The sequence below is a fragment of the Lonchura striata genome, chromosome 30, assembly GCF_046129695.1.
Source record: "Lonchura striata isolate bLonStr1 chromosome 30, bLonStr1.mat, whole genome shotgun sequence".
NCBI lineage: Eukaryota > Metazoa > Chordata > Aves > Passeriformes > Estrildidae > Lonchura > Lonchura striata.
In genome coordinates, this window is record NC_134632.1 from 497275 (window position 1) to 524202 (window position 26928).

General features: G+C 50.4%; 1 protein-coding gene across 1 annotated transcript; it reads right to left on the minus strand.

Annotated features, from left to right (window-relative positions):
- Positions 1-2017: 2017 nt before the first annotated feature.
- KLHL12 (kelch like family member 12) lies at positions 2018-26140 on the minus strand. Its single transcript, XM_021527661.3, has 12 exons — positions 26057-26140; positions 25633-25830; positions 18917-19070; positions 17923-18140; positions 14767-14916; positions 12937-13051; positions 10287-10393; positions 9212-9407; positions 8363-8521; positions 7126-7224; positions 3867-4053; positions 2018-3568 (listed from the first exon to the last, which is right to left on the minus strand). The coding sequence occupies exons 1-12, from the start codon at positions 26138-26140 to the stop codon at positions 3442-3444; spliced, it is 1794 nt and encodes a 597-aa protein (XP_021383336.2). The 3' UTR covers positions 2018-3441.
- Positions 26141-26928: the final 788 nt, after the last annotated feature.

The following is a 26928-nucleotide window of genomic DNA, read 5'->3' on the forward strand; positions in this document are numbered from 1 at the left end:
GTGCTGCATCTGCTCTCACCTCGTCACATTAACGTGAGATGGGCACTTGTGCCCCAGCCCGTAACCCCCGAGGGGCACAACACCAGCTGATGTCTCCAGCTTGTGGCCCGAGCTGCTGCTGGGCTGGGCTGGCTGGTCAGGGCTGGTGGCTGGAGTGGTGGCTCTCTTTGTTACAGTCCTTGTGAACAGTTCAAGAGGTAAATAAAAACCCACTAATAGGATCCTTGGTCAATTCTTAAGTCTTGGATGGGAGCTTTCTCTATTGAAAACTCACCCATAATTCTGTCCTTTAGCGTTTTCTGCTGGATTAGTCATGAAGCAAAGCTTCATTCTTGCTGGCCAGGGAGAATCCCTAACAGCTTCCTCCCAAGCAGAATATTTTGTCCCTTTGTTTTGCTTTCAGCCGGAGCCTGGACATTTTCTCATCTCCACCACCAACATGGAGCATTTTGAAGATTTATATTGCACATTACCTCCCTGGAAACGCCAGATCCTTTTCAAACCCTTCAGTACATCCTGTCGTGGAAAGGCAGGGATGGGTCTGCTGGCCACTCTCACTGTCACATCCTGCTGTAACCCAGGTCTGATGCTGCTGCTTCAATCTGTCTGACTGCTGAGTTTCTGCCCAACCACACACTGGACCCGTCACTTTTGGAGCTGAATCCTCCTGATCCCCCTGCAGGAGAACAGGGCTCGTCAGGGAAGGGAGAGGAGCTGACAGCTCCAGGGTCAGTATCAGAGCCTGGGAATTCCCCTGCACTGCCTGCACCCTGCAGGTGTCAGAGGGGCACAGGTAGGACAGATCCATGGATAGAACCAGTGAGTGCTTCCTGGTGAGTGCGGCACCCCCCAAATGAGGGAATGATGGAGCAGTTTGGGGACAGGTGTCAGGAGAGGCTCTTGAACATCTGGAGTGAGTGGTGAGCTGTTTATGGGGGGACTGGGGAGGATTTGGAGCCATCAGAGGCTCCTGGGGCAGAATGCTGCAGTTTGCCCTGAAACCAACACAGTCTGTCTTTTGCATATGGACAAATTAATTAATGCTGGGCTCCATTCATCCCACATGCCCATGGTAGACAAAGGAGCTGTAATTTTTTGCAACTGCAGCTCTGCTGTAACGGTATTAGAATTATGGAATTGTTTAATTTAGAAAAGGCCTCTAAGATCATTGAGTCCAACCATTTCCCCAGCACTGCCATGTTCATCACTAAACCATGTCCCCAGGGGCCACATCCACAGGTCTTCAGAACACTTCCAGGGATAGTGACTCCACCATGGCCCTAGACAGCTGTGCCAGGGCCTGATCAGCCCATCAGGGAAGAGATTTCCCCCAATATTCCACCTGAACCTCCTCTGGCCCAGCCTGAGGCCGTTCCCTCTCCTCCTGTCCCTGTTCCCTGGAGCAGAGCCCGGCTGTCCCCTCCTGTCAGGAGCTGTGCAGAGCCACAAGGTCCCCCCTGAGCCTCCTTTTCTCCAGGCTGAGCCCCTGCAGCTCCCTCAGCTGCTCCTGGTGCTCCAGCCCCTTCCCCAGCTCCATTCCCTTCCCTGGACATGCTTCAGTCCCTCAATGTCCTTGTGAGGGTCCCAGGACTGCTCCCAGGTCGGAGCTGTAACCTCAGCAGTGCACAGTGCACAGGGATGGTCACTGGTTCTGCTGGTCACACCAAGGCTGGTACAAACCAGGTGTCATTGGCCTTCCTGACCACCTGGGTTCATGTTCAGCCCCTGATTATTGATTATTTCTGTTGACTGTAATCGTAGTCTTTTCCTCCTCTCAGCTGCCACGCTCTTCTCCAACAGACCCTGCAAGAAATTCCCTCACTAGGGTGTCCTTCAGGCCTGGCTGGACTCTGTGCCACAGATCTGACAGCTGGAGCAGCTGTTTTTCATTACTAGGCTGAAGCTGCAGGGCAGAGACACAGCTGAGGGTAGCTGCCTGTCTAACACAGGATTTGCACAAACCCTCCACATAATAGACATATGTCGGGAAGGTAGAGAACAGAAGCTAAACTCCTACTGGCTCAGGAAATATTTTATTCTTTATACTTTCATTAAAAAATAAACATAGGAAACAAAACCACAGAACACTTGTGTGATAGAAACAAACGCAGAAGGTCAGAGCATTGGCTGAAAGTGCATAATTAGGTCATGCTACCACGTCCCTGATCCCACCCTGTCCCCAAGCAAGGAGTCAGCAGGAAGCTCAACGAGCAGCACTACATGGAGCCCAGGCACTGTGGGGCCAAGCTGATGGCAGAGGGGAGCCCGTGCTCCCAGGAACGCAGTGAGGCAGGACATGCTGAGCAGGGAGTGCTCCATGAGCTGCTGTGAGCCACTGATGGAGCCTCACCTGGGCTCACGGGGCAGGCCAGGGATAGCAAGTGTCATAGGATGTGGAGTTATGAGACAGGGGAATAAACAGCTGAGAACAACGGGCGAAACAGAATCCTGGATGTCACTCCAGAACAGCCCTGGAAGCAGAAAAACCCTAGATAAAAAACCAACACAATGAACTTGAATGAAAGGCTGCCTTGGGTGCGCTGGACTCAGCATTTTATGTGGGACAAACCCCAGTGACTCACCCAGCAGGACCTTGGTGGGCAGCAGCCACTGTGTCCCTGCTCTCCTGGCCTCAGCTCAGGTGACCTCCTCACAGGGTGGGGCACAGGCACGGCCAAGCTCCCAGTGCCACACGTCATTTGCAGCTGGAGCTGTCAAGCTTTTTGAGGAAACACGATGTGATGAACCTTGCTGAGCACCTGATCAAGAGCACAAACACTGCAGACGCTTCTGTGGCAGGCAACGAGCTCCTTCCCCTGCCTGTGGCCCTGTGGCCTCAGGCTCTGATCACAGCAGCTGACAGCTTGAACCTTGACTCCCTTGTGTGCAGCCCTGCGAGGACCCTGCAGCCGCAGTGCCAGTGCAGGCCCCCTCGCACACACCAGCCAGCCTGGCTCTGCGGCCACGCGTGCTCGGGGGGCACGCTGAACAGTCAGTACACGATGATTGGAAGCTGGAACAGAAGAGCAGCTGGACTCACCCTCACACGTCCACACGGCTGAGAGCGACCCGAGGACCCGCGGGGTCCTGCGGTGGCTGAAGAGGTGACGCAGGGGTATGTACATGTCCTTGGAGGGGTCACCAGGCTGGCTGAGACCAGGCTGGGGCAACTCTGCTCTGCCCACAGACTGAGCCACAGGAACAGCAGAGAGTGCAGCCTCTCCTGACCCATCCATCCCCTTCCTCCAGCTTCCCAGAGAGCCCCTGATTTCAAATGACTGCTGAGATCACGCATGTGCCACAAGCAGCACAGAAAGCTGCTGTTCTGGTGCCCATTCCCACAGCATCCACAGCTCTCAAGAACAGTCACTGCAAATCATTTGGGACTCTTCCTCCAGCCGAGACTTTTTAGAGTGTTTTTCTTTGTGAGTTCCCTCCTGATCACTTCTCCCGAAGGACGCAGACCCCTGCGTCGCAGCGCTGCATCCCCAGGGAGGTGACCACTTCCCAGCTGTCAATGATGGGGTCGTAGCACTCGATGCTGCTCAGCAGCGAGTTGCCATCGTACCTGCCAGGACAGAAAGTTACAAATGAAAGATGGTGCTGGAGAAGAGGCTGAGGCAGTCACAGCTCCTCCCGGGAGGCTGGAATAGCCTAAATTACCCCTGCATCAGGCTGCCTTGCTGTTTGCTGCTGCTCTCCCGCCTGCCTGGGCCCCAGACCTTTTGCTGCCTGTTTTGGTTGGGCACGGTGACCCTGTGGGTGTCTCCTCTCACAGAGGAGAGGCCCCGTGGAAGGGGCAGCAGCTGTGTCCCCTCACAGGGTCACTTGCTGAGCACCCAGAGCTGCAGGGCCCCTGGGCTTACCCGGCGATGGCGTAGAGCCGGCCCCGCAGCACGGTGGCCCCCACGTAGCAGCGGGGCGTGGTCATGCTGGTCACCGTGGTCCAGGAGTCGGTGCGGATGTTGTAGGCTTCCACCGAGGAGAGGTGGGCCGTGCCATCGAAGCCACCCACCACGTAGATGTGGTCATTGAGCAGAGCCACGCCAGCCCCTGCGGAGGGAAGGTGGCACAGTCACACCCGCGAGTGACACCGGCAGCACCAGGCTCGCTGAACAGGTGAACAGCTCAATTCCTCCCTCTCCACAGGAGATTTTTTATGCTTGTACCTTCCCCAAAAGAGCTGATAACCATGTCTTCTGTTGTCTCCAAAATGAAACAGGAAAACATCTTGCTCCACCTAAACACTGCTGACTCTGTGGCATGGGGAGCCTAGGCAGCACAGCAGCACAAGAGCTTTACCTGGGCTGACACCTGACCACAGGTGTGTGAGCAGAGCAGCACCAGGCCCGCTCTGCTGGCAGGCAGCTGGCTGGGACTGTCAGCCAGAGACAGGTTCCTCTGGTGTTTCTGACTCCCTGCTGTCACCCAGCTCCTGGCTGTGGCCTGGAGAGTAGCTGCACACTGCTCCATGCAAAGCTGAGGAGGGATTTCCCTGACATTACTCCTCTGGAAGACAAAATGAAAACTGGTTTCTACACTGTTGCAGAGGCAGAGGTGGCTGGAGCAGCTGCCTGAACAGGTGTTTTCACAGTGAAAGCAGACAATAATATGCTGCTCCAACTGAGAATTTACGAAACCAGCAACAAATAACCCCCACCAGCCTCAGCTCCTCCTTGGCACCCCCTCAAGTGCAGCACAGGAGGACACTGTGACATTACCATGCACTTGGTGGCCTCAGGGGCTCCTGCACAGTCATCACCACCCACATGGAACTCCTGCACCAATGAATATCCTGAAGGAAATGAGCCGGCTACCCTGGCATGGATCTGTTTCTTTACAAACAGGGTATAAGAGACTTTCTGTTCCAATAAACACATCCTGGCTTTCCCTATCTGTCCTTGCTGAGAGCCCCAGAACAGCTGGGAATTGCCAAGCTGGCCCAGTGGGCTCTCCAGGAGCCTTGGCTGAAGAGACCAAACCAAGGCCTAATCAGGGAAATTTGGTCCAGCAATGCACTATGGCCAAAGTCTCTGAAAGGTAGCCTCCCTCCAGAATCTGCCCTAAGAGGTGAAAAGAAACAAGGAGGAAATGATCTCTGTGAATAAAGCCAAGATTACTCTCAGTCCTGGTCTTGGAATTCAAACACCTGCACGTGGATAAATCTTAAGAGGGTTTTTTGGGGGCAAAAGAAATCCTGCAGGGTCCAAGGTCACCAACACTCACACCTAGGGGTGTGAGCTCACCTAGGATGTGAGTAATTAGGGGTGTTATTACCAGAGTGGCAGCACAAAAACTTGAGCAAAAAAAGGCCTCTGGGCACACCCACGTTTCAGATCTTGGTACTCCAGATCACAGTGGCAAGGAAGAAACCAGCGCTGGGTCAAGAGCCTCACCAGGTTCCTGCTGGCTTGTGGCACCAAGGAGCTCATGCTGCAGCCAAGGCACAGCTACTAAAGCCTCCAGCTCCTGTGGGGAGCACAGACCTGAGAAATGCCTGTTGTAGAAAACCTGAACTCTGCTTCTGGTCTTAAAGTCAGCCTTCAGCCTTCTCTGGTTCTCAAAGCAGGCCCCATCTGATCAGCAAGCTTCCCAGAGATTCATGGATTGACCTCACACAGTGCCTCTGACCTAGAAAAACCTGCAGATTTTATCCTGTGTTTTATATGTATAGCCTTCCTGGATGTGGAAAGTACCTAACTCCTAAATCAAATCCATTCTTGGCAGATAAACCAACACTTAACAGGAATATCCCAGTCACAGGAATAAATATTTAAAGGTTGGGGGTTTGGTGAATGCCACTGCAGGCACAAGAAAATGGAAATGTTTTTGGAACAGAGCCCAGTTTTATTGAGCAGCCAGTACTTGTCCCTAACCAGGACCACCACACAGGGATCACATGGAGTAGTGCTGCCCAGGCTGGCTGTGAAGGCCAGTTATTGAAAGAACAGAGAAAAAGCATCTTCAAAAGGGATTTGGAAGAGGCTCTAAGCACATAACTGTAAGCACTGGGAGCCACACAGGTGTGGAGGCACACAGCAACCTTCCTGTGCACACAGGCAGGGCCAGGGCAGCCCATCAGCATGGCCTGGAGGGCAGGGCAGGAGCCTGAGGCACACAGCAAGAGCAGGAGATCAACACACCTGGGCACACAGGAGCTACAGGAACCCCATGACAACCCCTCTGAGAAATGGAGAGTTTAAACAGAAAGATACTCCAAAAGTAGGATTTAAACTGTATTTTTATCCTAGATACAAGTGCCAACTTAAAGCTTGGATAGAACACCAGGCAGAGAGGCAAGTGAAGAGTTGTTGGGGGATAATTATTGTGTGACTGCACCATTTGTGCAGCGGGGTGACAGTGCTGTGGCAGTGCTGCCCTGGAGCAGGGCTCAGGTGAAGGAGCCTGGCAGGGCACACGTGCCTTCACCATGTCCCGTGCAGCTGACAAGCACTGACCCACTACTGTGGTCAGTTTGTGCCTTGGGAGCTCTTCTCCATGGCAGGCATTGCTCCTAGCTGTGGAAGTCACACAGCATTTCATCTGCCTCCCTGTAACCTGTAACCTTGCCACTGCATTCCTCTATGCACACCTTGGCTTGGGATGGAGGCATGTGAAAATTAATATTTCTCTTAGGAATTCAAGCCAGTAAAATCATCCTTTCTCAAAGCCAACCCACCCACTGGGGCCAGAGCATCCTCCAGGGCAGCAGAACACACCAGCAGTGACTGCTCCCTCACTGCAGCAGGAAACACACTGACCTCAAGGCACTGTGGGTGTGGATGTGACAGTCTGGTCAGAGAGAGAGAAAGCTAGATAAGCTTTCCCATGAACTGGTCTGAGGGAGCTGGAGAGAAAGAATGATAGTCAAATACTAAACAATCCACAGGTGGTGTCTGTATTAAGTTATTTTCTCATAAGGTTGTTTACAGATGGGTGTCTTCATAATTAGCCAATGGTGATGGTGTTTGATTAAAAGACCAATGAGGTCCACTTGTAGTGAACTAGAGTATAAAAAGGAATGAGTTCCTAATAAAATTGTTATTAGCCTTCTGAAAACACATGGTGTGTATCTCTCATATATCTTGTCATTTCTGACTCAATAAAGACACTGTGGGCTCTTACCTGAGCGCTTAGTGGCCATTGGAGTGACATTTGTCCAGTGTCCAGTGTGGGGGTCATACCTCTCGACAGAATTCAGGATGTTCAGCCCATCGTAGCCTCCTGAAACAAAACACAGCAGCAAACCATGGGGCTCACCTGGGGAGAACGTTTTCTGTGCAGAGAGCAGTACCATTTCTGGCACAGCGTGGCACTGCCATCAGCACAGCCCATCCTGGTGGGACAGAGGATCCTGCAGCCAGCCCAGAGCCAGCTCTGCCCCCACACTGCACTGGGCCACATGGGACAGCAGCCTCTGAGCACACTGAGGCCACTGCTGGTGCAGCCCTGCAGATGTGCAGCTCCCAGGTCTGTGCTGCAGTTGCACAAGGCTGAATGATGTGGGCTGGGATTTCTCAAGAGCTGTTTCACAAGCAGATACTAAAATCTCTGTGCAGGTCCAGCAAAGGAGCAGTGTGCTGCCATCCACCCTGCAGAACAGCATGAGGAAGGGGAATGAATGTGGTTGGTTCATTCAAGGCAAGGTTGGGCAGGGCTTGGAACAACCTGATCTAATGGGAGGTGTCCCTGCCCATGGCAGGGGGTGGAATGAGATGAAGTCTCTTCCAATCCAGACCATTTAGTGGTTCTATGAAACCAGTGCCTAAGGTCTGTGACTCCCCAGGAACGCAACTGCAACAGATGTGGGTGCAATGCTGGGCCTGCCTTCTCTGGGGCCTAGAAGGTGACCCACAGCAGAAGCTTCAGAGTGCTTTGTCCTCTGGCAATCTCACTATATTCACAGCTGATGTAATGCTCCGAAATGGAAATGAGTGCTACAGGAAGAAGCTGGAGAACAGACAGTTCAGGATATATTTCTGGAGCACTACAGCCACCACTGCAGGTACACCCTTTGTCCCCACAGCTACCTGCTTCATCTCTGCACATTTAGGCACTGCCAGGCCACACAAAGCCTCAGCTGGCATTGCTTATCCTCCACTGCTGCCATTCCTCAAATGCAGTTTGTGTAAACTGTATTTAATTTGCAGTGCACAGCATTCCCTGCAGTGATGTGGCAGCTGCTATCCAAGGCATTGTGAGGGGAACAGTGAGGGAACAGTGACACAGCTGTGAATGCTGTGAGGTTAAACCTCTTCCAACAGGGACGTGACAGGTTGGGGCTGCTCAGACAGCACTTGAACGGTCACTTGGGTAAAAAGGCAGGCTCTGCACAGCTCCCAGAGGTGCTGAGGGTACCTACCCAGGCAGTAGATGACTCCATTGGCCACCACGAGCCCCGCTCCCTCCCGTGCTGTCTGCATGTCCCCCAGCATGCTCCACTGGTCGATGTTGGGGTCGTAGCGCTCCATGCTGGTGTGACGGCGGCTCCCATCGAACCCACCCGAAACGTAGATCATGTCTGCAGGGACAGAGGTGGGACCAGCCAGTCAGCCAGGAGCATGGAGCACCAGGGCCTTCACACACGGAGCAAAGCTACAACATGGACTGCAAACCACAGAAAACAGACCATGGCACACCGGGAGCCAAGATGAACCCAGGCTCCTCAGCCTGGCTCAGGCCCAACAAACAAACACAAGTTCCATCTGGACCTTAAATCTGCTTCTTGATGATGGATGAAAGAGAACACACACAATCCAGCTATTTTTTTTCACGCTGCACAACCACTGAAACACTGCCATGCCCAAACCCAAACCCTGCCCATGGCGAGCCTCATGTCAGTACCTGCCCAGTCCTCACTCCTTACCTGCAGATGTTCCAGTCACTCCAGTGCTGGATGGTCACAGCTGTACTTGGTGTCCTGTGCTCAGCGTTGTCCAACACTGTCACCACCCTCAGAGCTTCCCACTCCATAATCTCTCACAGAGCCCCTTTTCCCCAGTTCACAGACACATGCTGCAGGAATGCAGCGGAGGCAGAACTCCTCTCAGGATATGTGGGCAAGTTTTCCATTTCTGCATCCCAGCGATGAGAAGGCAGAATCTCAGGCTTCCCTCCTCCCCCAGAGCCAGCCTACTCTTCACACAGCAGCTCAGGGCATCTCAGGCCAGAGCTGAACAGGCTGCTCTGCCTGGCAGTGACCAGGACGTACCTCCAAGGGTTGTGGCTCCCGCCAGCCCTCGGCGCACGTTCATGGGAGCCACGGAGTACCAGATGCCATCCTCATCCGAGGTGTAATCCAGGCACTCCACGGAGCTGAGGCGGGAGCGCCCGTCGTAGCCCCCGATGACGTAGATGCGGTCGTGCAGGGACACCGTGGCCACGTATCGCCGCTTGCGGGTGATGCTCTGGGACAGCAAAGCAACACCAAGGTCACGGACAGACACAACACCGGGCACGGAGACCAACCACTGCTCTTCTGCTGCTCCTCTGGGAAATGGCTCACTGCCCCAGGGCAGGCAGCACTACGGATTTAAAGGACACAGCCTGAGTGACTGTGCCTGCCTCCCCCTGCCATGCTCTCTTCCCAGGACTGTGTCTCTCTGCACTCAAACATTTCACACTAAATGTCATTTATCCTGTGCTGCTGCATAACTTCTGATGCATTTGGGACAATTTTGTTAGCCTCCCACTGGCAATGGGAAAAAGTAGGGACTCTGAATATTTGATGAAGCTTTCAGCCTCCAAAAAAGATCAGAATTTTGGAACACCAGGTGATACTGAGTCTGTCCTAACAGGTGATACTGAAGAAAAGGCAGTTCTCCACCATTTCACACAGATAAAGGTGATTTTAATTTGGGTAGAAATACTCCTCAGTGCAGGAATTCTCTCTTCCCATTATGCTCTAAAATGCTGCAAGCAGTGGGATCACGCAGCAGCCTGAAGACTGCACTGATTACATTGTTCCTATTGACATTCCAATTATCATCACTAACCTTAAAGCTTCACACTCCTTCACTAAGAAACACGATCATTCTCACTCCCACAACCAACATGTGGGTCTCTGCAGGCTCAGCTGATCAGGTCTATGACAACAACCCCCTCTCCCTCAGTCACTCTGCAAGCTGAAGTGGTTTCAGCATTCATCATGTAAATCTCTAAATTTGTCAGAAATCCTCCACAGATTGCACAGGACAGCCCAAGGAGATTGTTATCCAGCTGGTGCTGCAGGATCAGAGCTTGCTCACAGCCTGGTCAGCCCAGTGGTGGTCGGAACAGTCCCTTACCGGCAGGAAACTCCACTCCTGAGTCTTGGGGTCGTATTTCTCCACCACATCAATGGGGGACTGCTGGCTGCCAAAGCCGCCGATCACGAGCAGCACTTCGTTAGCTCCTGAGGCACAGAGGGACAGCAAAGCCAAGTCAATCTTTTCACAACTAAAGGGTCACTTCAGGGGAACAACCTGAAGAAACTCTGAGCCTTCCCTGGCACAAAGCTGCCTCTAAATCCCTGTTTTTGTCTCAGCCCTGGAGAAGGGACCTAACCTGGCTCAGGCACTCACTCCCTCTGTGCTCGGCAAGAAAGAGAAGGGAGAAACTCTTCAGTGCATGTGGCAGACAACTGACTGAGGTGTTAGGAGCTGGCTGCTGAAGGGCTGTTTCTCCTAACATCAGAGGCACTTTGAAAAGACAAGCTCCCTCAGACAGGTGCTGAAGTTCACTCTTTTATATCTCCTTTTGTACCCTTTCCATTGTTTTTCCCAAACCTCTCACCACCCCACAGAATCTGTAGGAGAGTGGCTACTTCCCTGCAGCCTCCTCACAACACAAAGTCTCCTCCTGGGTCTCAAGTGACATCCAGGCCTGATTTAGGGGACTTTGTTCACCACGTAACTGAGAAACAAGTCAGGCTGCCTGAAGCTTGAAAAACTAATTAAATATTTTCCCAGGACTTGTCTCTTAAATCTTGTGTATTTTATTTCAAAATTGCCTTCCCTCTGTTTTCTCTGAGATGAATTCTCTGAATTTTTCTTATTTCCTTCATGACTGTTAATAACAACTGTGACCTGGAAAGTTGTAACTTCCCCTCTAATCACTGCCTGAGACAGGCTTCTGTCTCAGGTTTAGAACAGCTCAGCATCCCCTTGACTCCTCAGGCCCTTTCTGGAACAGGGAGTTTATCACTAGAATTTAGGACTGTCCAGCCTTTCATTGCACAAGGACTGAGCACCAAGCAACAAACATTTAACAAGACTTTGTCACAAAGCAGAAATGCTGCCACATCAGATGAAGAATATAAAAAATAACTGGGAAGGATTCCCAAGAACTCCAACATCTTGGAAAGCCTCCCTTCCAGTAAGAAAGCTAAAAGTGCGAGCACTTCAGTTCCTTGATCACAGTTTGTAAGTGACACATTACTGATATCAGATAATATGGAATAAATTAAAACAGCTAGGGCTGAATCCAAAGGATGAACCTCAACAATAATGTGCAGTTTTAACCTGTACAATTAGATAATAAAACAGTTTTGTAAAGTCTTTTTTATCAGGTGAAGTATTTCAACTAAGAATAAAATGAAATGTGCTTTTCTAAAATCATAGAATCACAAAATGGTTTTGTGTTGGAAAATTTTAAAGGTCATGTCATTCATGTTCAGGGACAGTTTGCACTATCCCAGGTTGCTCCAAGCCCTGTCCAGCCTGGTCTTGGACACTGCTAGGGATGGGGCAGCCACAGCTGCTCTGGCAACCTGGTGCCAGGGCCTCAGCAGCCTCACAGGGGAGAACTTCTTCCCTAGATTTCCCTTTTCAGTGTGAAACCATTCCCCATTGTCTGATTGCTGCAGCTTCTGATCAAGAGTCTCTTCCTGGCTTCCTTGTAGATCCCTTCAGACACTGGAAAGCTGATGCCAGCAACAGGCAGAGCTGAAGTGCAGGTCTTTGAAACTGGCATTGAAATTCCCACAAAATGTGCTGAGGCCTGGATCATTCAGGAACAGAAGAACAGCATTCCCTTCAGGCCAGAAAAGTCTGATCAGTGTGTCTCTGACAAACCTAATCTGCCCTCCTGCTTTTGTGGTTAATCTGCTTTCTGTCTCCTAAAAGAGGCCACAAAGGGATTTTGGAATCTCTCTCCACCACACCTTCAGCAGCACTGGAGAACAGACACGGAGGATTCCTTGCAGGGAGAGCAATGCATGCTGGCACTGATGACAGTGCCCTGGGAGTGCACCAGGACACAGGCACGGCACAGAAGAAGCCAGTAAAATTCTTGTCCTTCTTCTGTAGGTCATTCCTACTTTTATTTTGCTCTTGGGTGCTCATAGCCCTAAGACAAGCATTTTCCAAACAACTCAGTGACTGTGCTTGGTAGAAGTTACTAAAATAAAGGAAGATAACACCATTTATTTGCCTTAACAAGGCTATGAAGAAAAAATAAACACTTCTAAAGGGGAAGAGGGACATCTCCATCTCCCTCCTTGCACCTTCCCCTGTTCAATTCTCTGTGGAAACTTGCTGTCACTGTAATGCAGCTGTTGCTCACCTCACAGCTCTATTCTGGACTCCGATACCTGCCTCTTCAGACAGGAAGAAACTCTTCCCACAGTTCTTGGACAATTGCATGCTGGGACAAACATATCTGCAGGCACCAGCAACTCAGGAAACTTTTTAAGGCCACAGGAAGGACTTGGGATTAAAGGCAATCACCTAGTCCCCACACAGGCACTAAGCAATCTGTAAACCTCTTTTACAGGTGCCCCTGTAAAAGAGGCACCTCTGTCCTTTGCTGCAGTCTGCTCCCTGTCCTGCTGGGGACTATGGGACAAGTTACTGCTGTGAAGAACATCAACACAGTTACAAGGCATTAGTCAAGGTGTCTGACACAACACCTGCCAGTGCCCTGGCCCCTCTCAGGGTCCTTTCCTCTGCTGCTCACCCAGACGTGCTCGTGTCCTGGGTCCTTGCATCTGGCTCCGGAGCTCAGGCCGAAGGTGGAATTTCTTGGCTTCGTCCACGAGGTCTCTGCACTGCAGGCTGCAGCGTATAAAAGGCTGGGGAGAAACATGAGTCACTGGTATATGCAGTGTATTTTAAGAAACCTCAGAGGAACTGTCCTAAAGCCAACTCTCATCAGCTCAGACAGCATGAAAATGACTTGTATCCTGGTCCTGGTGCAGATACTGCATGCAGAGAAATGCAAAGGCAACCTAAGACCAGACTGCAGCTGAGAAGATACGGCTCCATCCTCACAGTCTGGCACTGAAGGGTTCTTAAATAAAAGGGCTGCATTAGAACACTAAGGAAAAGCCACTTCTGCTCCATTTAAGCCACCAGAAGCATGACTAGGAAGGGGAACTGGCAGTGAAACCACACTTGATCTGCCCCACATAACTTGTCCTGCACCTGCTATTGGAGGAGAGAGGGACAGCACAGCACAATGAAACTATTTAGCTGATTTATTGCCCTGATCACTTTGCACATGGGACATGGAGTTGTGAAGAGGCAACAGGAACACTGAGGTCTTGTTGAAGAGTGAGGGACATCCAAGGACAGCCTCATCTCCTTGCACAATCCTGTCCAATTCCCTTCCTTAGCTGAGGGCCTGGACCAACCTCCTTTCAGCTCAGCACTCATTTTCCCATGGGTGTTGGGTGTACATGCTGCTTCAGTATGTTCAGATTTACCTCTGCAAGTTCCTGGTGTCTGTGTGAGGCAGCCACATGGGGCCAACGCTCCACTCTCCATACTGGCCCAAGCTGGAGGACGTACTACCAGTGTGTGGCACTGCCAGACTGGACAGGTCACCCTCCACGTTCACTCTGAGAGCTGAGGGCTGTACACACTCTGTCTTGGGCTGGATTTGGAAAAGATCTATTTGTTTTGGCACCAGTCCCTTTTCCATTAGCTTAAATTTCAGTTTGAAGTGGACCATGACAATCTGACTGAGCACCCTTTAGCTCTGGCACAACCTACCACAACAGCCCATTAGGCTGTCCTGATTTAATAACATCCATGATCTATCACATCTTCAAGACTTGCTAAATCAGCTTTTTCCTGACATAGAGAAACATCTGTCATTCACCATTCGGCACCTGTCAGGTGACAAGGGCTAGTAACCCCTGAGTACATCCTATCACCATCTAACATGAAGGCTGGTTTGACCTTCTCTGGGCCTTCCTTTGAAATCTTGCCTGGAGTCAGCATCACTTTCTCTCTGGAATTAAACTTGCACTTAAAAAGCTTAATTGTCGCTTTGCATCGTTCCCATTTTGGGCTGCCTCTGCAGCATCCCAGAACACAAAGCAGCTGCGTTAGCCATGGTTCTTGGGTGTGTGCTGGTCCTGGACCCACACAGCTGCTGTTTTTCTCACTAAGAGGTACTTGCTGGCCCTCTGCACCTCAGACACCCTCTAAGGAACCATGACCTCCTTGAGATCAATGCCAGCAATCTTCAGCCTGGGGAAGGGGACCAGACAGAACTTAGGAATGAAGGCAGAAAGCACTTGGAGACTGTAAGAGATGACAAGAGAAAGGTGCTATGGATATCTGCAGAGACAGCTGGCTAATGGCTCTGGAGAGGGCACCCTGCGGCTGCAGAGCGGGATGCTGTGACTGCTGGCACAGCAAACACAGCTCAGTGTGACAGCGCTGCGGCTGAGCAGGGACAGCTGCACAGTGTCACCAAAGAGTGGCAGCAGAGAAAGAGCTTTGCAGACGTTCTGAGGGCCAGCAGAGCCCAGGCAGGAGCAGGCAGTGGCCGCTGTACCTCGGTGTCGATGACGTCGGTGATGTAGCGCGGGGTGAGCAGCGGCATCCGCACGTACTGCAGCAGCTCCGGCAGCGACGCCTCGCGCTCCTTCTTCGAGTGCTTCACCCAGTTGATGACCGCCTCGAACACCGGCTCCTCCGAGTCCACCTGCAGACAGGAGCACAGCCTGATCAGGTGGCAGCACAACGCTGGAGCTACTGCCATGGAGCACACAACGTCCAGCTCCTGCACTGCTTCACAGCGAGCAAGGGACTTCAGCTATAAGTCCCTTGGAAATCCCCATAAGCATAATGAATTCCCTCACTTTCTTTTCCTTAAACCTGCATTTGCTTTTTCTCCTGCAGCTGAGATAACTATGGGCAGTCCAAGTCCCAGAGCAGTGAGCGCTATGGTGCAGAGCAGAGCCTGGAGCTGAGAGCTCCATCCACTCACATCCACTGTGGGAACTCACAGGACAGCTCCCCCAGTTTTCTGGAGCAGGAGTTGTGATCCAACAAAATTCAAAGTGTTATCAAAGAGATGATCAAAATCATGTTTCCTTTGGACAGCAAAGTGTCTGCCTTAGGCCCTGGCAGCCCTGTGCCTATGCACTGTCCCTCAGACACTCCAGCCAGAGCAAGTAGATTTAAGGTTTCAAGTCACCTTTTAAAAACTACAAAGGATTTCAGAGTGGAGAATCCCAGGGCATGAATGCTACTGTTTATTTCTAGTATTTGTTTTATTTTACCACTACTTTATTTCTGTCTCCATTTAGGACCAGCACATGCTGGTGCTTACACCACTTCTGGAGATTACACTGACAAATCCAGATTTGATCCTGTTAGAGAACCACAGGTGCTCTGGACACCTGTGATTACCAAAAGCAAAAGAATTGTAAAAATCTCATATATATATATATATATAAGAATTATATATTACTTATATTACTTATTGCATATACATATATATAAATTATATATTACTGAGACTTTGTTTTCTTTTTGCACATATCCAACGTAAAAGGAAATCAGACATGAATTTATTATCACACAGTCTGTTAACTGAGACTAAATATGAAGATAAAAGAAGAGTCCGTGATGAAAGGACTAAGTCTTCCCACCAGCCTATGACTGGTCCCCTTTGAAATCCAGTTTGAAGCTGTCAGGCAGAATGTTTTGAAGCAGGGAGCCACAGAGGTTAATTATGTAAGGCATTCTTCTACACCATTGTTTTATATTTGTTACAGTGCAATTTGGAATGGCCTCTTTCTCTTGGAATTACAGGGGGAGGACAATTAGAGCTCACAAAAGGAGAGCAGACTACTGTATTGTTTCCAATTTCCCCACCTCCTCTTTAAATGCAGTAATCCTGTGCTGATTTATTCCCTCCTGAACGGAATGTCCTCAGATATATTTAACAGTTTTACTGTTCATTGAATCATTTATGTTTTCTGATAAATGATGAGTAACACTAAATGCGGGATCACAGTGTGGACCTGTCACTGCACTTCTTGAACAGCCCAGAGATCTTCTGAGGGTGTTCCCTCGCCACGCTCTTGATTCCACACAGCACCTCTGTGCTGGCACAGCAGGAGAGAGATCTGCTCCTTATCCCAGACTAGTCTGGGCTGAATGGACTTTAAAGCCCATTGCATTCCACCCCTTACCATGGACAGGGACACCTTCTACCAAACCAGGTTGCTCCTGGTCCAGCCTGGCCTTGGACACTTCCAGGCACAGGGCAGCCTCAGCTTCTCTGGCCACCCTGTGCCAGGGCTTCACCTCCCTCACAGGGAAAAATTTCTCCCCAACATCAAATCTAAATATCTTCTCTTTAAAACTGTTACCCCTTGTCCTATCACTCTCTGCCCATGTAAAAAGTTCACTCTTCCTCTTTTTTATAAGCCCCTTTATAAGGTTTCCCTGGAGCTGTCTCGCCTGGCTCCAGAGCAGAGGGGCTCCAGGCTTCCTCTGGACCCTCCCTAACAGTCCACGTGGTTCTTGTGCTGAGAACCCCAGACCTGGACACAGCACTCCAGGTGAGGTCTCACAAGGACAGAGAAGAGGGGCAGAATTCCCTCCCTTGCCCTACTTGTCACATATTCTTAAGGCACAACAGTGCATGTCCAACACACTGCCTACTGCATGGTCTGAACCAGCCCTTCCAATCCACAAGGAATGTCACTTTTCCTGAACCCAAGAAGCTTGCCTGGGTCATTCTGAAGTTCCTCATTATTTTCTGTTCCCAGCCCAGAAGCTGCTCTCAGCAGCATCACAACCTACAGGAGCTCAGCCCCCCACAGCATAAAACAGCAGCTTGTCAAACACCAAGCACACTCAGCCTGCTCCACTGCGGATCCCAGCTGGAGCTGGGTCCTTCATCTCTCACTTGCTTTTTCTCAAGCAGCCTCATTAACAAGGGGATGTTGGCATGTCTGAAGACTACTTTCAAGAAATACATCAACAATTCTCCCCAGCTACCCCTGTACTGGCTTTTCAGGAATCCCATTAAAGATATCCCATACACTGGTTTGCTTCCAAGAATTCCTGTTCCCCTGAACTCTGAGCAGTGTTGCTTCAATCCTTTCAACTGCAGCGAACATCAGCTCTTGACAAAATCCACTTCAATAAATAATCAAGCTCTCTCCTCATTTACAGGCAATATTCAACTTATTAATAGAAAAGTTGGGAAAATGTATTTGACATGTTCCAGTCACATAGCACACCCTCCAGAAGCTCACCTTCAGGGAACTAAATCTCCCTGTAACTCCCTGCAGATTTAGACCACCCTGCACCATCCCAGGATTCCTTGTGCTGCTATCAGCAGGCAAACAGAAGTTAAGGTTTGGGGCTATTTCTGAAATGTAGGCATTGAGACAAATTATCTACTCCAGTGAAAGGAGGGAATGAAGGGACAATAATTCTGCAAAGGGAACTAACTCGCGGTGATTGACTTGCAAGAAACACTTGTGTGACAACAAATTCTTACAGAGAAGCTACATGGTATTGGTAAAATTACAAACTAGCAAAAATAAAAATAGATGCTGCTTGAAAATTAAATTTCAAATTCAGGAACTGTGTGAGGAGTCCATCCCAGAAGTATGAACTAATTACTGACTGGTTTAAATGTTTTATTTCAATATGTTGCACAGTAATGGTACTTTTCAGGTTTTACCTGAATTTCATCACACTTGATGAGCTTTTCAACCTCTTCTTGATTTAAGAGGATAAACTCTTCATGCTGAACCACCTCTGGAAAATGTTTCTGGCTGAAGACCTCTGCAGCTTGCATTAGATCCACACAATTGTGTGTCTCAGCAAAATCCCGAATGCCCAAACAATTTGATGGATCCAGCTGGCTTTCTAGAAACTCACAGCAAGCTTGTTTCACACCTATGGAAAATTGGAGGGGTGAATGAGCACTGCACACTTACTATCAATCACCTGCTTTGGCAAGGGCTTCAAAAAAGAAAGTTCTAAGCAATAATGAAAATCCAATCCAATAACAAGTAAAAGTACTACAGAAACATACACATGCATGTATTGCTTTGGAGACCGTGAAGACACTTGGAGCAGCCAGACCATGTATTTGGGCTGGTTTGAGCTCTGGCTGTTCTACCCCAATGAAAAAATTATGTCAATCTGATACTAGGAAAACTCCAATGTGAGTTGTACTCAGCTTCATGGGTTATAAACCACTACTGTGTCTGCTAGTGGATATGGCACTGTATTTCTGGGTCTGTGATAATCTTTAGGCAAGTTGCCTGGGATTTAGGATGTCTGGGATAGCTCCATAGGTGCATGTGCAATGACAACAACCAGTCTGTTACTGACCCAGACACACTGTGGTGGCAGGTCAAATGACATCTAGGATTGCTTATTACAATAATCTAACTGAGCTGTAACATTCATGTGCTATACAGCTCACAATTCCTCTTGGGAATACTCCTGCAGAAGTACAGTAGCCCAAAGAGTGGGACCTGTTTTACCATTTTGTTCTGCACCCAAATCTGTTCCTCTACCAGTGAGACGACAGCACACAAGAGAAGTTTGACATAACTACTTAAAATATCATTCCTCCCCCAGTCTCTCTTCCATGCACAGAGGGTCAAACAAACAAAATCTCTAAACAGCAGCAATGACGCAATTTGTGCTAATCTTTGAATTACCTTTCAGCTGAAGCAGACACGCTGCTGGAAGCAATTCTTGGACATTTTCTACTGTCACATGCACAGTTTCTGTATATACAAAGTCCAGCAGGATTTCCATGGTGGAGGCTGTCAGGCCCTGGATATCCACACAGGGTTTATCTTTCTCTGAGAGCTGTAAATTAAAAGGGAGACACAGCTTTATTTTTCATTAACGTGATCAGAAAGCCTACAACCCTCAGCAGGTTTGAAAATAAGATCTGTCAGAGCTTTCAACAGAGATTTGCCTTTTCTATTCTGGTGCTCACTGAAAAGATATAGGGAAGGAGGGAATTCCCCTATAGAATTCACTTCCAGAAATGAGTAAGAGACAAAGTTCTTTATGGATCAAAAGGACAGTCACACTGCACAGTAAAACCTGTGAGCTGAGATCTGAGTTAGCAGAGATTACATGTGTCACCTATGTAAGACAACTAAACTGTCTCCTCCATGCAGTACTCCAAGCTTACTCCAAGGGAATTCCTCCTGCAGTTAACATGGAGTTCCCACCTAGGTGCTGGCCCAAAGCAGGTTCTTTCACCAGATGTGAAAGAGGCCAATCCACACCCAGAGTCTGGGTATTTGATTCATTTCAGTTCAGCACAGAAAAGGGGGCTGGGGGCCAATCCCCAAAGCTAGCCAGACTGACAAAACAGTTTACTATTTATACATTTTAGCAAACAAAGGCATTAATGTTCATTGGCTACAAGCTATCTAGTTCTCTCATTGATTAGCCTTCTATCTTCTATTGGTTAATGACTTCCTTGCTACTTATGCTAATTAGTCCCATGCTCAGCCTTTCTCTTCCTCTGGGTCAGGGGACTTCTGGAGTCAGTGGTCTGAACTTGCCACTGCTGGAGTTGAATTCAGCACCGCCGCTGAGCTGGCTTTATCAATTTCTTCCTTATTTTGGGAGTTTTGCCAAGTGTCTCTGTGGCCCAGAAATTTGGCTTCTCTGTGCCCCCTATCAGTAGGACATCCTTCTGCCTGAGCTCTGGTAACTTCCCCCGGGCATGTTCAGCCCCAAACCTGAACAAGTCAATTCTACTGACAAGTAATTTTCCTTCCAACACCTGGACATCTTCACCACTCTTCTCTAAAACCAAGCCAAAGAAAAAGCTTTTTCGACTCGTCAGCTTCCTGATTCATTCTTCAAGCTTATGGTGAACTTCATTCCTAAAATGAAATGAAGTAAAATGACAGTTTGTGCAGCAATGGCACTTACACAATCCAGACTTTGTCCCCAGACTATTTAATCCCCTCTATGATTAATTTTGGAATAAAATTAATTTTCAAGGAACATTATCCTCTCAACGGTCAATCTTCGGGAACAGCAAATTCTGTGAATCCATCAATTTGCAAAAAACAGATTCTATTTCACAAAGTATCAGTTTCATGGTCCAGTGCCTCCAGTGCAGAGCTGCTGGCAGAGCACCCGATGATTCTTGACCAATGGACTGGCTGGTGGGCTCACTGATCACACCCTGCACATTGCTGCCAGCTCAGCAGCATGGCTGCACCTCAAGAGAGAAAGATCTTCCTGTGGCATGCTGCAAAACCAGCCCCTGACTTCTGGAGCAGTCAGCACCAGTGCAAGCACAATGCACATGACAGCCTGTGGCTTCTCTTGTCAATAATGAGCCTGAAGTTGGTACAGCCAGTTGGGCAGAGGCTCAGGAAGCAGAAAGCATGACCAAAGCACCATCACTGAGCTGCAAACCTGCCACAGCTGGGGAAAAATGAGGTGATACAGAATACAGAAAATAAGAGCAGTGGAAGCTACTCCTGCAGAGGCACTCCATGACACAGCAGAGATGTCTGCTGGGACTGAGCCCTGTCTGTCGTACAGAGATAGACTTGGGGGAAAGTACAGGAGGTAATGGTGACCCTTGAAGGAATTTGAGGGAAGAGGCCTTTCAAATCTCTTGACTCAGTGAACAACCTTTATGGCTTCCAAATTTGGGAAGGAACAGCAAATTACCTTGTCTGACCTGCTGTGTGACAGGCCAGGCATTGCATTCAGAAGCTAAAACCAGTTCCTGCCTTGCACCAGACAAAACATTCCCAAAACAAGACTAGGCTGTTTGTACCACAAAGGACACAAATGCCACCGAAGATCAGAAATATTCAGATGATTCTAATAAGCAAATGAAGACATAGACCATATTTAGGATCAAAGAGGTTACAAACTTCTATTGACCTCCTGATAGCTGTTAGAATCAGTTCTTCACACATCAGTGTGGTGCTGATAAGGAAGCTCCTGACCCACAACCAATCAGCCATGCACATACTCTCCTTATATTGGTGACCACAACACAAACCACAAGGACAACACTAATACCATACAGATGATTACCTCCTGCTTCCCTTGTATTTCTGCTACACCCCACTACTTGGTTATTTTGCTCAGTTTACTCATATGCTAAGAATGCCTAGAAGGAAGGAAGTATTTCACATAACTTCACCTAATATGTGTGATGTAGAATTGGGATCCTAACATCATACCTTGAAGAAGGATCTCAGTGTGAAGACAACTTGATTCTGAGCACAGAGTAATGGATTGGTCTTGGTTGGAAGGGACCTTCTGTGGATCCTCTCTGTCAGTTTGAAGCCATTTCCCTTTCTCCTGCAACCCCAGTGAAAAAAGTCTCTCTCCATTTTCTTGTTGGTTCCCTTCAGGTACTGGAAGGCTACCCCAGAGCCTCCACCAGACTCAACAATCCCCATTCTCTCAGCCTTTCAGACTCATGAGGACTGTGAGCTGATCTCCAGCCTGTGTGTGCAGCATTACAGAACTGCCTGCAGTGCCCAGTGCTGGGCTGCTCGGACACACAGTCCCTCCATGCAGCCACATCTTTGGACTCAGAATGCAAAATGATGGTCACTCAATGCTACCCGACACCCAGGCCAGGTAGCTTTCCTCTTCAAGGTGTTCACTGTTTACTTTTGAGGTTGTTCAGTGGCATCAGACACATCTCTGCTTGTCAGAATTTCAGGTTGGTTTCTCACTTAATTTTTTAATATCAGAGCTCTGCTCAGTCTCCCTGAAGGGAGTAAAGTAGCCCATACAGAAGTGTGCAGTAGTACAGATCCCAAAATCAACTGCAGCATCCGGGAAAACAACTAAGGAGAGTCACTTAGAGGCCTCAGGAGTTTTACTTCAAGATGCCCAGCTGCAGAAAGCCTTAAGGCAGGGGCTACAGGTTACAGCTCTTTTGTGAAACACTATGTTGCTTGTTCCATTCCATCCATAAATCATTGTGCTGGGTTTGGCTGGGGTAGAGTTTATGTCCTTCCCAGTGGCTGGCATGGGGCTGTATTTTGGATTTGTGCTGAATGCAGGGACAATAATGGAGATGTTTTTGTTACTGCTGAGCAGTGGTCACACAGAGCCAAGGCCTTTTCTGCTTTTCATACTGCCTGGCTGGCAAGGGGGTTGGGAGGAGACACAGTTGGGACAGATGACCCAAAGTGACCAGAGGCACGTTCCACACCACACGACTTCATGCTCAGTACATGAAGTGGGGGCCAGAAGGAGGGAGGGGAAGGAGTCACTGTTATGTGGCCTGGAACCCTGCTCTCTGTGGGATGGCTGAACACCTGCCTGCCCTGGGAAACAGGGAGTGAATTCCTGGGTTTGCTTTGTTTGCACACGTGGCTTTTGCTTTCCATATTCAACTGTCTTTATCTCAATCCACAAATTTTCCAGCTTTTACCCTTCTGACTCCCTCCCTGATCTTGCTGGTGTGGGAGCAAGCATGGGGCTCTGTGGGGCTTGGCTGCTGCCTGGGGCTAAACCATGACAATCATGCAGGAGAACGGGTATAAAATTTTGCAACTCCTTTCTTACCCAAGGCTACTTCTTGTTTTTGCCTTTACTAATGCAGATACACAAAAGTACTCTAGAATAAACCCCAATTTCCTCTCACAGGGGAAATGCTGGCATGGCAGTGCTAATGTGTGGCTCACTGTACCCTGGAGAGCAATCACAGTGCAGAGAAGTTGACCATGTAAGAACCTGGAAACACCAGCTGTTTGCTTTCAAAATAATACTTTTCTGTTCTACAGGGAAAGAGCCCTTCAATTTCTAGAACACAGCCTCCAAGAGAAGACAGAACAGTTTCCTTCTGAGGTAGAGCCAGTAATCAGCTCTTAAAAGATCCCAAGTTATGTTAACTTGGACAAATAAAGACAAATACCAGTGCACAGCCAAGATCCAGGGGTGATAAAACTGCTCTGCAATTTTCACTACAAGGAACAAGCCTGCAGGTAAAACTGATGGTGTTTCACTTTTCCCACACTGCTTAGCACAGGGGCAAAGGAAAGTGCTCTAAGAAACCTGGGGTTCATCAGGTGGTCAGTGGCTTCTTCTCATGCTGTAAAACAGGAAGGAACATAAAATGGGAAGAAATTAATACTAAGCTAGACTGAGAACTTATTTTAAAATGTTAAAAGTCAGAAGTGAGAGAAGGAAGGAAACTTGAGACACAGAGAGGCAAAGGCAGTTCTTTATGACAACAGTATCTGCTGACAGTCTCAGTGCTGTACTGGCTATGCACAGATGTGACACCAGGAATACTGTGGCATAACCCCAGGATAAAATGCCAGGGATGCCATGACATAAACCCAAAATCAATTCTGAACAAAGCCTCATGCAGCCCAGCCTGGCACATCAGAGCAGCCAAGCAGTCCCCAGACCTGCAGGAGGCAAGCAATGGAGAGCTGAGAAAGCCCTGGCAGGGCCTGTCAATCCATGACACCACACAGACTCTGAGCTCCCTGGAGTCCAGTCTGGCCAAACCCTGCACCCACAAGTGCCTGGAGAGTGTCCAAGCAGTCCCATCACAGGCCCCGACACACTTGTTGCTGACACACACAGGAAACATGTCCACTCTGAGGCTTACCAAGCTGCCCCTTCCTGGCCCCTAGTTGTGTACCCCTTGGCAGGTTGGTCACTTTAGGGTTTCCATAACAAAGACACAAGTTTGGAAGAAACACAAACCAAGCAAAAGAAAAGAAACCCTTAAAGCAGAGGCATTGTGGGAGCACGAGAGAACAAGCAATTTTGCCTACTGAGCACAGCTACTTTCCCAGGAAGAATTTAATTTCCTAGGAAGATTCTCAAGTCTGAATGAAGGTCACTATGATGTTACAGCTAACACGAGTGTAACGAAGCAAGGAGAGACATCTCAGCTCAGACCCAAAGCACACCAACCCCCAGCCTTTGTTAGCAGCCACAAAGAACCTTCTGGAGCACACGGAGTGATGGGATCTCTGCACACGAAGTCCAGAAGTCAAAAGCACTGACAGGAACATGGAGGCAAACCTAGAGAAGCAGAGATACTCTGCTGTACTGCTGAGCACCTAGAGCTACTGGAGAACAGAGAACTTCAGCCACTAGGGATTGAATGTGCTTTGTGTGTTTTCATCATCTAATTACATTTCCTTTATGCAGAGAAAGAGCACAAACCTGATGAATTTACAAATTTCATGAAGATATGGACAAAAAAAGGTATTGGTCTGAGGTCAGGCTACACATGCATCATTTTGGTTTCTTTAGACAGGACTTCAAACACCTGCTGTCCTGACAGCACTGAGATAAGTGGGCACACAGAGAGCTCTGCCACAGCCTTTGTGCCTGGGTGAAACAAAGAGAAAAATAATTCTCTGCTGCAATGATTCTTCAGCTAGCAGGGAGGGCTTTAGGACCTGTGAGCTACTTAACAATGTTTCTCCCTGCTCACGGGGAAGGTAGTAGGATAAGGAAAGCATCTTCCATAACAGAAAGCTGGTAATATTGACTACAACTTATAAAGACAAAGCCAGGCAAAGCATCTGACATTTAACAGAGTGCCAGCTGCAGCTGAAGCAGTGCCTGTCAGTGACTCAGGGAAACTGCACACAGGTAGTGCAAGTTTCACAGGAAGGGCTGAGAGCCAGGGTGCTCACAGGTGAGATGTGCTGGGTGCAGCACCTGGGGCTCAGAGCCACCCCCATGGCAGGAGAGCAGCACAGCCCAGCTCTCCGCCAGTGCCAAGGGCAGCCCAGAGCATGCATCAAACACCCTCCCTTGCACTGAAAGGGTTGCCCAGAATCCCCAGCACGGCTCCCACAGCTCTGTGCCAGGCCAGGAAAGATGCCCGCAACCACGGAAACCACAAAGCACCACTAGAAAAATAAGTAAATGTATCACAACTCTCTGGCTTGGCAGCTCAGCCTGGCAGCTCGCTGGGCACAGGGTGGTCGCTGCAGACGGTGAATCAAGGCCAGAGTTCCTGCCACAACCTCTTAACTCCCCACCAGGTCACAATAAACGGCTCTGGGGCCACCATAAGAAGACACAGAATCACCTCGAAAGGCTCCAGGACCACCAAGACAGAACCCAGAGGGCTACAGGGCCAGCATGGAGAGATTCACAGTGACCAAGGACCACCATGGAGTAATCCAGGGCCACCATAGGGATTCCTGAAGCACCCACAGCCACCATGAAAGGATCAAGAACTACAACGGGGGCATCCTGAGCAACCACCGGGAGTATCCAGTGGACTCCAGCATCCAGGATCACCACAAGGGGATCCTGGGCCCCCACGGGGGGATGCTGGCCCAGCTGCTGAGCAGCTCAACAGAGAACAGCCCAAGGACTGGGCGGCCCTGCCTCCTCCACCCACGGAGCACCCAGGGCCGGCGGCAGCACCGACCTCGCTGGTGAACATGGCGCAGAAGTAGTCGCTGCAGGCGGCCAGGACGATGCGGTGGGCCGGGAAGTCCTTGTGCTCCACGCGGAGGGTGACGTCGCAGAGCGTGTTGCTCTTACGCAGGGCGTTCATGGCGTTGAGGATGGACTTGGCGTGGGAGTTGGTCATGATGTCCTTGGGGGGGGCCATGGCGCGCGGCACCTGCGGGCACAGCCAGCACGGCCACATGGCACGGCGCCCGCCGCCGCCAGGGGGCGCTGCGCCGCGCCGCCCTCAGCGCCCGCCCCGCCCGGCGCCCCCGCCCACCGCGACCCCGCGGCGCGGCCGCCCCGGCGACACCCGCCCCGCCCGGCCCGGCCCGGCCCGGCTCGGCCCAGCTCGGCTCGGCTCGGCCCGGCCCCGCCCCGCCCGGCCCGGCCGCACTCACCGCCGCGGGGAGAGGTCCTGGCCCGCACACCTCGCCTCCCCCCGCCCTTCCCTCTCCCCTTGCCGCGCGCTCTGATTGCGTCATCGCGCCGCGCGCGGAGCGCCCCGCCCCTGGGTGCCGGGCGGTTGCCGAGCAACGAGCCCGGGGCGGGCCCCGCAGCACCCCCCAGCGGCCCCCGCGGGACCTGCAGCGCGGAGAGCCTGAGGGGCCGGGCTGGAGAATCCCTGAGGGAGCTGGGAAGGGGCCGGAGAATCCCTGAGGGAGCTGGGAAGGGGCTGGAGAGTTCCTGAGGGAGCTGGGACAGGACTGGGCTGGAGAATCCCTGAGGGAGCTGGGACAGGGCTGGAGAGTTCCTGAGGGAGCTGGGACAGGACTGGAGAATCCCTGAGGGAGCTGGGAAGGGGCTGGAGAATCCCTGAGGGAGCTGGGACAGGGCTGGAGAGTTCCTGAGGGAGCTGGGAAGGGGCTGGAGAATCCCTGAGGGAGCTGGGACCGGGCTGGAGAATCCCTGAGGGAGCTGGGGCCGGGTTAGAGAATCCCTGAGGGAGCCTGGACAGGGCTGGAGAATCCCTGAGGAAGCTGGGACAGGGCTGGAGAATCCCTGAGGGAGCTGGGGCCGGGCTGGAGAATCCCTGAGGGAGCCTGGACAGGGCTGGAGAATCCCTGAGGGAGCTGGGACGGGGCCGGAGAATCCCTGAGGGAGCTGGGAAGGGGCTGGAGAATCCCTGAGGGAGCTGGGAAGGGGCTCAGCCTGGAGAAAAGGAGGCTCAGGGGGACCCTGTGGCTCTGCACAGCTCCTGACAGGAGGGGACAGCCGGGGGGTTGGGCTGTGCAACAGGGAACAGAGACAGGAGGAGAGGGAACGGCCTCAG